At 34.2% G+C, this 13,741-nt stretch overlaps 1 protein-coding gene across 1 annotated transcript in view; it reads right to left on the bottom strand.

Moving 5' to 3' along the window:
- LOC141562518 (zinc finger protein 184-like) overlaps nt 1-13,741 on the bottom strand; it is a 46,516-nt gene that overhangs the window by 20,196 nt on the left and 12,579 nt on the right. Inside the window, exons 4-5 of the mRNA XM_074302539.1 lie at nt 8,155-8,281; nt 7,524-7,619 (exon numbers count right to left, since the gene is read on the bottom strand). Of these exons, the coding sequence (XP_074158640.1) occupies nt 7,524-7,619; nt 8,155-8,281 (223 nt within the window). The remainder of the gene's footprint in view (nt 1-7,523; nt 7,620-8,154; nt 8,282-13,741) is intronic.

Below are 13,741 nucleotides of genomic sequence, written 5' to 3'. Positions count from 1 at the left end.
CCAAAGCAGTAATTAGGGGAAGTTTTATATCTCTACAGGCATACCTGCATAAAATAGAGAAAGAGAGGGCCAACGAATTGGGTTTACAACTAAAATTGCTAGAAAAGGAACAAATTAAAAACCCCCAGACAAACACAAAACTTGAAATTCAAAAAATAAAAGGTGAGATTAATAAAATTGAAAGTAAAAAAACTATTGAATTAATTAATAAAACTAAGAGTTGGTTTTATGAAAAAACCAACAAAATAGACAAACCCTTAGTAAACCTGATTAAAAAAAGGAAAGAGAAAAAGCAAATTGATAGTCTTGAAAATGAAAAGGGTGAACTCACCACTAATGAAGAGGAAATTAGAACAATAGTTAGGAGCTACTTTGCTCAACTTTATGCCAATAAATTCGATAACTTAAATGAAATGGAAGAATACCTTCAAAAATATAGCTTGCCCAGATTAACAGAGGAAGAAGTAAGTAGTCTAAATAGTCCCATCTCAGAAAAAGAAATAGACCAAGCTATTAACCAACTTCCTAAGAAAAAGTCCCCAGGACCAGATGGATTTACAGGTGAATTCTACCAAACATTTAAAGAACAACTAACTCCAATGCTATATAAACTATTTGAAAAAATAGGGATTGAAGGAGTCCTACCAAATTCCTTCTATGACACAGACATGGTACTGATACCTAAACCAGGTAGATCGAAAACTGAGAAAGAAAACTATAGACCAATTTCCTTAATGAATATTGATGCTAAAATCTTAAATAAGATATTAGCAAATAGACTTCAGAAAATCATCCCCAGGATAATACACTATGACCAAGTGGGATTTATACCAGGAATGCAGGGCTGGTTTAATATTAGGAAAACTATTAGTATAATTGACCATATTAATAATCAAATTAATAAAAACCATATGATCATCTCAATAGATGCAGAAAAGGCATTTGATAAAATCCAACATCCATTCCTACTAAAAACGCTTGAGAGTATAGGAATAAATGGACTATTCCTTAAAATAATAAGGAGCATATATTTAAAACCTTCAGTAAACATCATATGTAATGGTGATAAACTAGAACCTTTCCCTGTAAGATCAGGAGTGAAACAAGGTTGCCCACTATCACCATTACTATTCAATATAGTACTAGAAACTCTAGCCTTGGCAATAAGAGCCGAGAAAGAGATCCAAGGAATTAGAGTAGGAAATGAAGAAATCAAATTGTCACTTTTCGCAGATGACATGATGGTATACTTAGAGAACCCCAAAGACTCTGCTAAAAAGCTATTAGAAATAATTCAGAATTTTAGCAAAGTCGCAGGATACAAAATAAATCCACATAAATCCTCAGGATTTTTATACATTACCAACACAATCCAACAGCAAGAGATACAAAGAGAAATTCCATTCAAAATAACAGTCGATAGTATCAAATATTTGGGAATATATCTACCAAAGGAGAGTCAGGAATTATATGAGCAAAATTACAAAACACTTGCCACAAAAATAAAGTCAGATTTAAATAATTGGAAAGACATTCAGTGTTCTTGGATAGGCCGAGCGAATATAATAAAGATGACAATACTCCCCAAACTAATCTATTTATTTAGTGCTATACCAATCAGACTCCCAAGAAACTATTTTAATGACCTAGAAAAAATAACAACAAAATTCATATGGAAGAATAAAAGGTCGAGAATTGCAAGGGAACTAATGAAAAAAAAGTCAGAGGAAGGTGGTCTAAGTGTACCTGATTTAAAGCTATATTATAAAGCAACAGTCACCAAAACCATTTGGTATTGGCTAAGAAATAGACTAGTTGATCAGTGGCATAGGTTAGGTTCACAGGACAAGATAGTGAATAAAAATAGCAATCTAATCTTTGACAAACCCAAAGATCCCAAATTTTGGGATAAGAATTCATTATTTGACAAAAACTGCTGGGAAAACTGGAAATTAGTATGGCAGAAACTAGGCATGGACCCACATTTAACACCACATACTAAGATAAGATCAAAATGGGTCCAAGATTTAGGCATAAAGAACGAAATCATAAATAAATTGGAGGAACATGGGATGGTTTACCTCTCAGACTTGTGGAGGAGGAAGGAGTTTGTGTCCAAGGGAGAACTAGAGACCATTATTGATCACAAAATAGAACATTTTGATTACATCAAATTAAAAAGTTTCTGCACAAACAAAACTAATGCAAACAAGATTAGAAGGGAAGTAACAAATTGGGAAAAAATTTTTACAGTTAAAGGTTCTGATAAAGGCCTCATCTCCAAAATATACAGAGAATTGACTTTAATTTATAAGAAATCAAGCCATTCTCCAATTGATAAATGGTCAAAGGATATGAACAGACAATTTTCAGATGATGAAATTAAAACTATTTCCACTCATATGAAAGAGTGTTCCAAATCACTATTGATCAGAGAAATGCAAATTAAGACAACTCTGAGGTATCATTACACACCTGTCAGATTGGCTAAGATGACAGGAACAAATAACGATGAATGTTGGAGGGGCTGTGGGAAAACTGGGACACTGATGCATTGTTGGTGGAGTTGTGAAAGAATCCAACCATTCTGGAGAGCAATCTGGAATTATGCCCAAAAAGTTATCAAAATGTGCATACCCTTTGACCCAGCCATACTACTACTGGGCTTATACCCCAAGGAACTACTAGAGAAGGGAAAGGGTCCTGTATGTGCCAAAATGTTTGTGGCAGCCCTTTTCATAGTGGCTAGAAGCTGGAAGATGAATGGATGTCCATCAATTGGAGAATGGTTGGGTAAACTATGGTATATGAATGTTATGGAATATTATTGTTCTATAAGAAATGACCAACAGGAGAAATACAGAGAGGCTTGGAGAGACTTACATCAACTGATGCTAAGTGAAACAAGCAGAACCAGAAGATCATTATACACTTCAACAATGATACTGTACGAGGATGTATGCTGATGGAAGTGGATTTCTTCAACATAGAGAAGAACTAATCCAATTCCAATTGATTAATGATGGACAGAACCAGCTACATCCAGAAAAGGAACACTGGGAAATGAATGTAAACTGTTATTTTTACCTTCTGAATCCAATTCTTCCTGTGCAACAAAAAATTCGGTTCTACACACATATATTGTATCTAAATTATACTGTAATATATTTAACATATATAAGACTGCTTGCCATCTGGGGGAGGGGGTTGGGGGAGGAAGGGAAAAAATCTGAATAGAAGTAAGTGCAAGGGATAATGTTGTAAAAAATTACCCATGCATATGTATTGTCAAAAAATGTTATAATTATAAAATAAAATAAAAAATTAAAAAAAAAATAAATAAATAAATAAATAAATAAAGTTATGAACCAGCAAAAAAAAAAAAAAAAAAAAAAACTAAAGAGCGGAAAGGGACCTGTATGTGCCAAAATGTTTGTGGTGGCCCTTTTTGTAGTGGCTAGAAACTGGAAAATGAATGGATGACTAGAGAATGGTTGGGTAAATTATGGTATATGAATGTTATGGAATATTATTGTTCTGTAAGAAATGACCAACAGGATGAATACAGAGAGGCTTGAAGGGACTGACATCAACTGATGCTGAGTGAAATGAGCAGAACTAGGAGATCATTATACACTTCAACAACGATACTGTATGAAGATGTATTCTGATGGAAGTGGATATCTTCAACATAGAGAAGAGCTAATCCAATTCCAATTGATCAATGATGGACACAATCAGCTACACCCAGAAAAGGAACACTAGGAAATGAGTGTAAATTGTTAGCATTTTTTTTTTCTCCCCAGGTTATTTTTACCTTTTGAATCCAATTCTTCCTTTGCAACAACAACAAAACTTGGTTCTGCACATATATATTATACCTAGGATATAATATAACATATTTAACATGTATGCCTGCCATCTAGGGGAGGGGGTGGAGGGAAGTAGGGGAACATTCAGAACAGAAGAGATAATGTTGTAAAAAATATTATCAAAAAGATGGTTACTGAACATCTAGAAAGGGAAAAAAATATTCACAAATATGAACCATCAGTTTACTGAGAATATGTCATATCAAATTAATCTCACCTATCTTTTTGAAAAAAGATTAGTAAACTGATATATAAGTAGAATGTTAGAGATGTAGTTTAGCTAGATTTTTAGCAAAGCAATTGATTTCTCTCACATAATTTTTAATGAACCCAAATGGAAATCTTAAGCAAGGACTAGATGACTAAGTATGCTAGAAAAGTATTCTTATTTGGGTAGCAGTAGTAGTAGTAGTAATAGTAGTTGTTAATAGTGGCAGTCAGAGCAGTAATAATGATGATGAAGATGACAATGATTTTAGATAGAATTTTATAAGATTTTATAAAGCTCTTTACAAATATTATCTCATTTTATCTTTACAACCACCTTGAGAGGTAGGTATTATCTAGAATATATAGGTATTCTATATTTATAGAATGTAAATAGTCCAGTTAAGTGAATTTAGAACTGGTAGAATAGCAACATTCAAAGAATAGTCAGAAATGAATAATTATCAGCTTGAAATGAGATTTCCATTGGACTGTCTCAATCATTTCTTGATTCAATGCAGTCTAACAATTTTATCACAATTATGAATCACAGCATGAATGACAAGCTTATTAAAGAAAATCAGAAAGGATTACAATCAGGACTCAAAAAGATCTTGTTAGGCAATGACAATGAAGCAAATCTAAATAAGATTCAATTAGATATGGACAAATGTCAACAACTATACTCAAGTTAAAAAAAAATAAGCTCTAAGAATCTGATAGTCCCACTATACTTTGCCCTATTTAGACTACACATCTGGAGCACTATATTCATTTCCAGACTGTCCACAGGATAACTGAAAATGCAAATCTGAAGGCTAAGAAAGAGATCAAGCCTGGATACCTAGATTTAGGATCTAGCTACTTGGAGATATGGATAGACCAGAGAAAAGTTGAGCGAGAATCCCAAAAACCTTGAAAGAGGAAGTCTCAGTAATTTGGGAACCAGATGCCACTAATGTTCAAAAAACCAAGAAATGAGTGGACAGTGAAGAAATAGAAGCAGTAAGTATTAAGAATTTTTTCTAAAAGTTTAAAATAAGAGAAAAGATACAAAATAATAGCTTGAGATGATATGGGATTAAAGTAAAAATTAAGAATGGGGGAGATTTTAGAGTATGTATAGGCAAATGAAAAGTATATAGAGGACTGAAAATAAAAGAATTAGAATAATGGATTGGGAGTACCCCTGAAAGACAAATGAGGGAAAGGGAATTAAGGACACAAGTAAAAAGATTGGCCTTGGCAAAGAGTAGACCCACTCCCTCTTCAAATATTTCAACAAAGGAGGGGGACTCTAAGTAAAGATCCAGGAGAGGTTTTAAGTTAGCAATTAATGAAGATGAAGGAAGTCAGAACAGAAGTCCTCCACTCTAAGCAAAGTAAAAAGACATCTGCTAAGACAAAGGTAGTCAGGAATAGCACTGAGAAAGAAAAGCAGATTAATAACTACTAGATGAAGGGAGATAGATTATCATTACAGGAAGAATAAAAGAAGCACTATGTGGTATTGAAGATCTGCTGAGGGGTAAAAGGCAAATTACTCCAGTATCTTTGCCAAAAAAATCCCAAATGGTTTCATGAAGAGTCATAACTGACTGAAAAACAATTGAACAACAATAATTGAAGGCCCAGATGAAATTATAACATAAATTTAATATAAACATCCAGTTGACATTGTGACTCTTTCCACCAGCATTCAACAGAATAAGAGTATAAAAAATGAAGAAAAAAAAAAAAAAAAAAAGCAAATGATTAAGATAAACTATGGATGGGATTTGAGATAATATGAATGATGACAAAACAAGAGGGATTCAAATATAGATGGTAACATATAGCTGAATTGTTCAATATGAGGTCCCAAATGAAGTAAGTTAAATGAATCCAGAGTACATGTTAAGTAATGAGATAACAATGAGAAAAGAAATACTAAATACCACACTTAAAATGAATGGAACATTTATCAAAGAATAAGGTAGAAAGTATAGAGGCATACATAGAACACTATGGACCAAGAGAAGAAAATCAGACTTCAATGTTGTAAAGATAGCAATTACTATGAGTTCTAAAGTATGTGACATTGTCATGTAAAATGTTCCATGCAGGGTCCAAATGAAGAAGGGATTCCTCAGCAAATGAGATCTCCTAAATGTTTCTATTTGTAGATGATATTATAATGTTTCAATCACAAGCTAGAGAACACCACAAAGTCTCTTCAATGATATCCATGACTACTCCAAAGATACTGGCCAATAATCCATAAAGGATTGGGCCAGAGGTTTAAAATGATTGAAAAGTGCCTACTGACTATAATAACAAATAGTTGAATGGCTAATCCAAAGAATTATTAAATATGCCAGTACATTATATGGTAAGGAAGGACGAGTGGGGTCAAAAACTGAACAAAAGTTGTTTCCTCATATTAAAAAAAAAAAAAAACTTTTTATATCAATGGTGGAGAGAGGGGGAATAAGGCTTTTCTGATTATGTTGTGAATCTTAGAATACCACAGTATCTAAAAAATCAAAAGCTACCCAAAAGGCAATGAAAAGATGTGTGATAGACTTAAGTTGGTTGTAATTTATTTCCAAAGATGTTTTATGTGGAAGAAGTGGCTTAAAGAGTCTCTAAGAAATGTATAAATGGAAAAAAGGTTGCCTATTTATGTTACAAGAATAAGGGTACTTAATTAGTCAAGTTAGTAATCTTGAATACAAAGTTAAAGTAAGAGAAGGTTTGACAATGTAATAAGGATAACTAATGGACAACCTGATTAATTAAGTGGGAAGTTGGGGCATGGGGTAGTACAGGGGATAGAGCACCAGCCCTGAAATCAGGAGGACTTGAGTTCAAATTTGACCTCAGATACCAATATTTCCTAGCTGTGTGACCCTGGGCAAGTTACTTAGCCTAATTGCCTCAGCAATTAAAAAAAAAAAAAAAAAAAAAAGTTAAGCTTAAGCACAAAACAAAAGAGGTGATTTTCCTAGACATTGTCAATAACAGCAACAGCAACAAAAAATACACAGAAGACAATTCAGAAGACACAAAAATAAATGGCATTTTTTTTTACAAAAGTAAACAGCATGTTTTTATTCCTATATTAAGTGATATATACATTTTAAAATAAAATATAATGGAAATGTGTCAAGTAAGATGTAAGCCTTATTCTTTATATATCCAAATGTTTGTTTTTGTTGATGTTGTTAAATTAACAAGAAAAAAAAAAAAAAACATTTTTCCGAGGTAAAAAAATATGAGAGGATACAGGTATCAGCAAAGGAAAAAAGGAAAAATACAAGAGAATTTGATCTAAATAGCTCCTGATCTTACCCATAGACCTAAGACCCTCTGAGAAAAATTATGTTCAAAATTCCAAAGATTCTGGTGCACAACTGACTGAGTTGTTGCTTACTTCTTACTGCATGACCATCATTCACTCACCTATACGAGTATTTCTCGGGAATTCTTCCTCTGGTATCCATGGTGCATTTCCTTTCTCCAACTGGGAGATCACCTCTGGTTTAGAACCTGGAAGCCCTGCTCATGAGGTAAAAGTGAGAAAATGTTGTAGATAGACAACCTTCTCAAAAAGCAAACCTATATCCTTTCTTTTAAGGGAAAAGAATATATATGAGGACAGTATCAAAAACCTCTGAAAAATTCTCTATATTTATTTCCAAGAAAGTATGAGGAGATGATTAGAGTTGATTGAGGCTCAGAAAGAATTTCATATGACTTTCTTTGTGCCAAGAGACTAAGATCCATTCTGGAGTATTAGAGGATATCTTGCCTGAACAAACAAAAAAAGTAGGCAAAGTGCAGCCCCAGGGCAGGCACAGTGAATTTGCTGCTGAATTTTAGCTATACGGTACAAAGCTATTTCATCTGAGAGTATGAGAAAGAAATACTCTCTCAGCCATAAGGGATTTAGAAGATGTCCTATGATCCACTTAGTAAATATTTTAAATTCTTTTCATACTTTGGACACAAAAAAACAAGTCTTTTAACTTTTAGGAAATAAGAATAAGACACTTCAATGGACAGATTCTCAATCAGGGAAAGTTATCCTTACCAATAGATACAAGGTTCCCATAGTTTTCCAACATTACATCCCTATACAAGTCCCTTTGAGAAGGATCCAGTTGCCCCCATTCTTCCCGAGTGAAGTTCACAGCTATATCCTTGAATGTCACTGATTCCTGAAACAACAAATGAATTCTAATTCAGCCAAGGACTATCACCATCTGTCCTTTACACAGACCATCATGGAAACACAGAATTGAAAGCATATCTATGGAGTGGTTCTGACAACTCTGAAAGTTTTCAATATTTCATAACAGGTATTAGGGAAATTGTGTGTGTGTGTGTGTGTGTGTGTGTGTGTGTGTATGTGTACACACACATATATAAAAAATATATGTATATACAGGCACATATATGTGTATATACATACACACTAAATATACAGTGTGTATATGTATGTGTATGTGTGTATGTGTATGCATGTGTATGTATCACTTTGTATCAGGCACTATAGCAAAGAATGTTTTATTAAGTATTTCCTGACAAATCAACTGTCAACATAAGGCTCAAGTGAATCATATGCTTTATAATCCTAAACTTTTAAAAATCAAATTTGATTTATATTCAATGAAGATTTATTACCTAATTACTACACACAAAGTATTGTCACGTATTCTTATAAACTCAGTTCTAGTAGAGGAAAAAGAGCATGCACAATGATAAATACAATACAAGAGGAAAATAAAAGAAATGCTAAGGAATACTCAAAGAAGGAGAGGATATCCTCACCTAGGAGAAACAAGCAAGGTTAAACAAAAGTTAAAACAAACACCTAAAATGAGCCCTGAAATGTAGAAATGATAAAGAAGTGCCTACCAGAAATGTGGAACAGCTAAAACAAATGCAACAATTGAGCATGAGAAATCAAGGGAAAGAGAAGAGTCCAATCTTACTGGAATGTGTTATAAGAAAAGGAGAATACAATGAAACTAGGCTAGAAACATATTGGAGCTCAGGTCTATCACTGTCAGAATGACCAGGATTTTGTACAATGGTGTCAAATGTAAAGGGTCCCAACAATACTTGCAGTTATTTATCAGAATAGAAATAATAAAGCTTGGCACCTAATAAGTAAGGATAATAAATTACAATTGGAAGCTACAATCTGGCTGGACAAAATAAGTTTCTTAAGCTCCAGCATCATTCTGGAATCAAAATTCCAGAATCTCTGCAATGTCTCCTATCTACCCACTTCTCCCACACCTGAATACATGTTTTATACAGCTTGCTTTGGGCCCAAAGATTCTTGGTTAGAGCTCTAGTGGAAGTAGACTGTGGCTGGCATCAAGTACTAGGCCAACAATTTGAACCATATCATACTATGAAGCAAAAGTGACCTGTAAAATTGTTTTGGCAACTATATGAAATATATACTATGGAGGGGAAAGTCTAACTTCCCAGATAAGACATAATAAGGGTCAAACTTTTATCATGGCAATAGGATTAGAGAAATTGAAATATATGTGGGAGCTCCTATATTGGCAAAATTGATAGACCGTAATTACAACTTATCAAGAGAGACAATATTAAAATGACTCAGGACTCAAGCCTGTATAATTTCATGAAAGAACCCTCAAACTTGTATGAGAGGAGAGTGGCATAAAGGGATAGGGAAGGTAGAAGGAGGAGAGTGCTAAGTTCTATTTTGGATATGTCAAATTTGAAATACTAACAAAATATCCAGGTGGAGACATTCCATAAAGAGAGATGTGGGACTGAATTCAAAAGAAAGACTGAGGTTGATTATACAGATTTGTGAATCATCAACATAAAAGTGATCATTGAACTAAGAGGAGCATATGAAAGAAAAAAACAAGGAAGAGAGTATAGGGAAAAGAGAGAAAAAAACTACAAAACTGTGTCTTTGGGGACATTCTATGTTTATGTGATAGAAGTGGATGAAAAATAAGTAAAGGAGAGAACAGTGAGAAAAGCAGATACAAATGCAATAAATATTTTGGTTAACAGAAATTAATTCTTTTTTTTTTTATTTTTATGAAAAGGATATAGATAGATAAAAATTAAGATACCGGTATAAAATATATCATATAAGGATGATACAAAATAGCAGGAATGGCAATAATGTATCAAATAAAGGGGGTTTCAACCTACAAAATAATGAAAGAGACAGGACTCTGTTTTCATTAAGTTTGTTAAAGTTCACAATGATATAAGAAAAGATAAAATATAATAATAGTAAAGGAAACCCCAATCAGTCACCAAGCATTTATTAAGTGACTTTTCTGTGCTAGGCACTATGCTAAATGCTAGGGATGCAAACACAAACGTTAAGAGTCACTGACCACAAAAAGAGTTTGTATTCCATTAGTGGAATATATGCAAAGTATATTTGCAGATAAGTACACTTAAGGTATATATAAAAAAATACATGTGACATAGGAGGGGAGCGCGAATTCTACACAGAAAAGGGAATAAATGGGGAAAGTGGAAAAAACCTTTCAAAGGAGATACCTACTCACTTTAAACTTAAAAGGAGGCTAGTGTATCAAGAAGTAGAGTTGAGGAGTGAGAACATTCTCAAATGGGACAAGATTTGTACAAAGCCTCACTGGCAAAAGACTGTGTGGAAGGTTGTGTGCTTCCTTAGTTCATAATGCAAATCAACACCCCCAAGTGTGGATATAAATCAAATTTGTCTCTTTATCTAGTCTCTCTTACTACGTGATCACAATAGCTCCCATAGTAACTATATGTCAACACCACACTCCAGATGAAGTCTATTAAGAGCAGATTCCAGTGGGAGTATTGCCTCCTTAAGCCTAGAAGCTCTGCCCTTCTAAATGCAGCCCAAGATCTCAATAGCTATTCCAGCTGCTGCTAGCCTAGTTAATCTGTAATTCATACTAATTCATAGGAAACTTGTAATCTACTCCAATCTCAAGATCTTTTTTCAGAACTACTATCTAATCATGCTTTCATCACTTTTTACTTGTGATTTTGATTTGTTATGCTTAAGTACAAGACTTTACATTTATCCCTACTGAATTTTATTTAACTAGATTCAGTCCAACATTCCAGCCTACAGAGATCCTTTTGGATCCTGCCTGATCTTTTGTGTAAGCTCCATGCCAGATGTACTCCACAAATCTCTTAATGATGCTTCATCTGAACAATTTTGTACTTCTGAATTGACTAGGCAGAGTAAAACAAGAATCCCATTTCCAAGAAACAGATAAAAACATTGAATTCAATGTTAGCAAAAATGAGGAGAGGTAGATGTACTTCACTAGATACTTTACTTCAATTTATTAATTACTATTTTTTGAAGTCATTCAATCTCATTGAATCTATATAGCAGCATATTGTCTACATCTTTCCACCTTATTTACAAAGTTAGCAGAGAGTTTCTCAACGACTTGGCCAAAAACTAGATGAACTTATATCCATAGCATTCTATTGATCATCATCTTCAGATGAACAAGGAAGAAAATAAGATTTGTTTTGGACTATATATTGTTCATGAAGTCATGCTTGTTATTGGTGAACATTGCTTTTCTTACTAAATAATCATTTTCCTAATAATTCAATCTATTATTTTACACAGAATCAAGCTAAAGATATCTGCTTATAGTTTGGAGACTCTACTCTCTTCCCTTTTTTTGAAAACTGGGATAATATATCCTCTAATGATACAATACCTCTCTTGTTTCTTCTAATTTTTTAAAAACTAATTGATGATGGTTCAGGAATCACTTCACTAACATAGGCAATATAATGAGAAGCAGTCCATATGGTTCACAGAAGAACTCACTAAAAAACTGGGTGCTCTTTTACACTTTCTCAGTTATCTATTGTTTCAAGTCAGCAAGTCATCACCAAGCATGTAGCAAGCATTTACAATATGCCAATTACTATATTAAGCCCTGGGGATATGTTGAGGGCCACAGATAGTGGGGGAACCCTGGGTGAGGTATAAGACCCATCAGCCCAGAGGGAACCTGCTAATAATGTCTGGTTCAGCTCCCCATCTCCCCTAAGGGCTTTAGGCATTCCTGAGAAGTCAGGGGTTGGTGAAGATCTGTGTTGTAGTTAAACTAGAGTGATATCAGGTGGCAAAGAATCATCTACATACAATAGCAAGTTGTTTATGTGGTCCTGCCGGAATACTATATACTTAGCACATGCTTTGGTTATATAAGGGTAGTAGGATATATAAGGCTGAGAGAATTTGGAATAAACAGACTTCATGTTTTGACCATCCTCATGGGCCCCTGCTTCATCATTTCTCCATTAAGACCAAGGACTCAGACTGGTCCTGAGATCCTCCAGAGAGCTAGTCTCAATAGTATATTTTGGTACCCCAGAGTGGGGGCTTTAGAAATTATAGTACAATTGTTGGTGGAATTGTGAATACATCCAGCCATTCTGGAGAGCAATTTGGAACTATGCTTAAAGAGTTATCAAACTGTGCATACCTTTTGATCCAGCAGTGTTACTACTGGGTTTATATCTCGAAGAGATCTTAAAGAAGGGAAAGGGACTGGTATGTGCAAGAATGTTTGTGGCAGCTCTCTTTGTAGTGGCCAGAAACTGGAAACTGAGTGGATGCTCATCAATTGGAGAATGGCTGAATAAATTGTGGTATATGAATATTATGGAATATTATTGTTCTGTAAGAAACGACCAACAGGATGATTTCAGAAAGGCCTGGAGAGACTTACATGAAATGAGCAGGACCAGGAGATCACTACATACTTCAACAAAAATACTATATGACGATCAATTCTGATGGGCGAGGCCCTCTTCAACAATGAGATGAACCAAATCAGTTCCAACAGATCAGTAATGAACTGAACTAGCTATACCCAGCGAAAAAACTCTGGGAGTTGACTATGAAACAATACATAGAATTCCCAATTCCTCTATTTTTGTCTGCCTACATTTTTTATTTCCTTCACAGGCTAATTGTACACTGTTTCAAAGAGGTGGGGGAAAGGAGGGGAAAAGTTGGAACAAAAGGTTTTGCAATTGTCAATGCTGAAAAATTACCTATGCATAAATTTTTTATAAAAAAATAAATAAATATAATAAAAAAAAAGAAAGAAAGCATAGTATATTTTGGTACCCCAACTTGGGGGCTCTAGAAAGCACACAACAGGGATATAAAAGAAAAAGGAGATCCTAGTTTATTGTTGTTCAGTTGTGTCCAACTCTTCATGATCTCATTTTGGGGTTTTCTCTTATATCTGAGGACCTGAGGCAAACAGGGTTAAGTGACTTGCTTGGGCTCACACAGCTAGTAAGTTTCTCAGGTCAGATTTGAATTCATGACTTGAAATTCCTAACTGCATGCTCAGTACTCTATCCACCACACCACTCCCTACTCTAAAGTAGTTCAAAATCTAAGGGTCAAGTCTAAAATATCCAAACTATCTACTAACAAAATATATACACCTGAATAACTTATTGGTAATCTCAGAGGGAAGACAGTAGCAGTAGAAGGAAAAGGCTTCTGGCAGAAGGTGGGATTTTAGCTGAGATATAAAGAAAATCAAGGGAAAGAAGAGGCAAGGTAAAGACAGTATGGGGAATAGCCAGTGAAAACTCCCAGAAAT

The sequence above is a fragment of the Sminthopsis crassicaudata genome, chromosome 3 (assembly GCF_048593235.1).
Source record: "Sminthopsis crassicaudata isolate SCR6 chromosome 3, ASM4859323v1, whole genome shotgun sequence".
NCBI classification, from domain to species: Eukaryota; Metazoa; Chordata; class Mammalia; order Dasyuromorphia; family Dasyuridae; genus Sminthopsis; species Sminthopsis crassicaudata.
The sequence above is the reverse complement of the archived record's forward strand: the minus strand, read 5'-3'. Positions and strand labels throughout refer to the sequence as shown.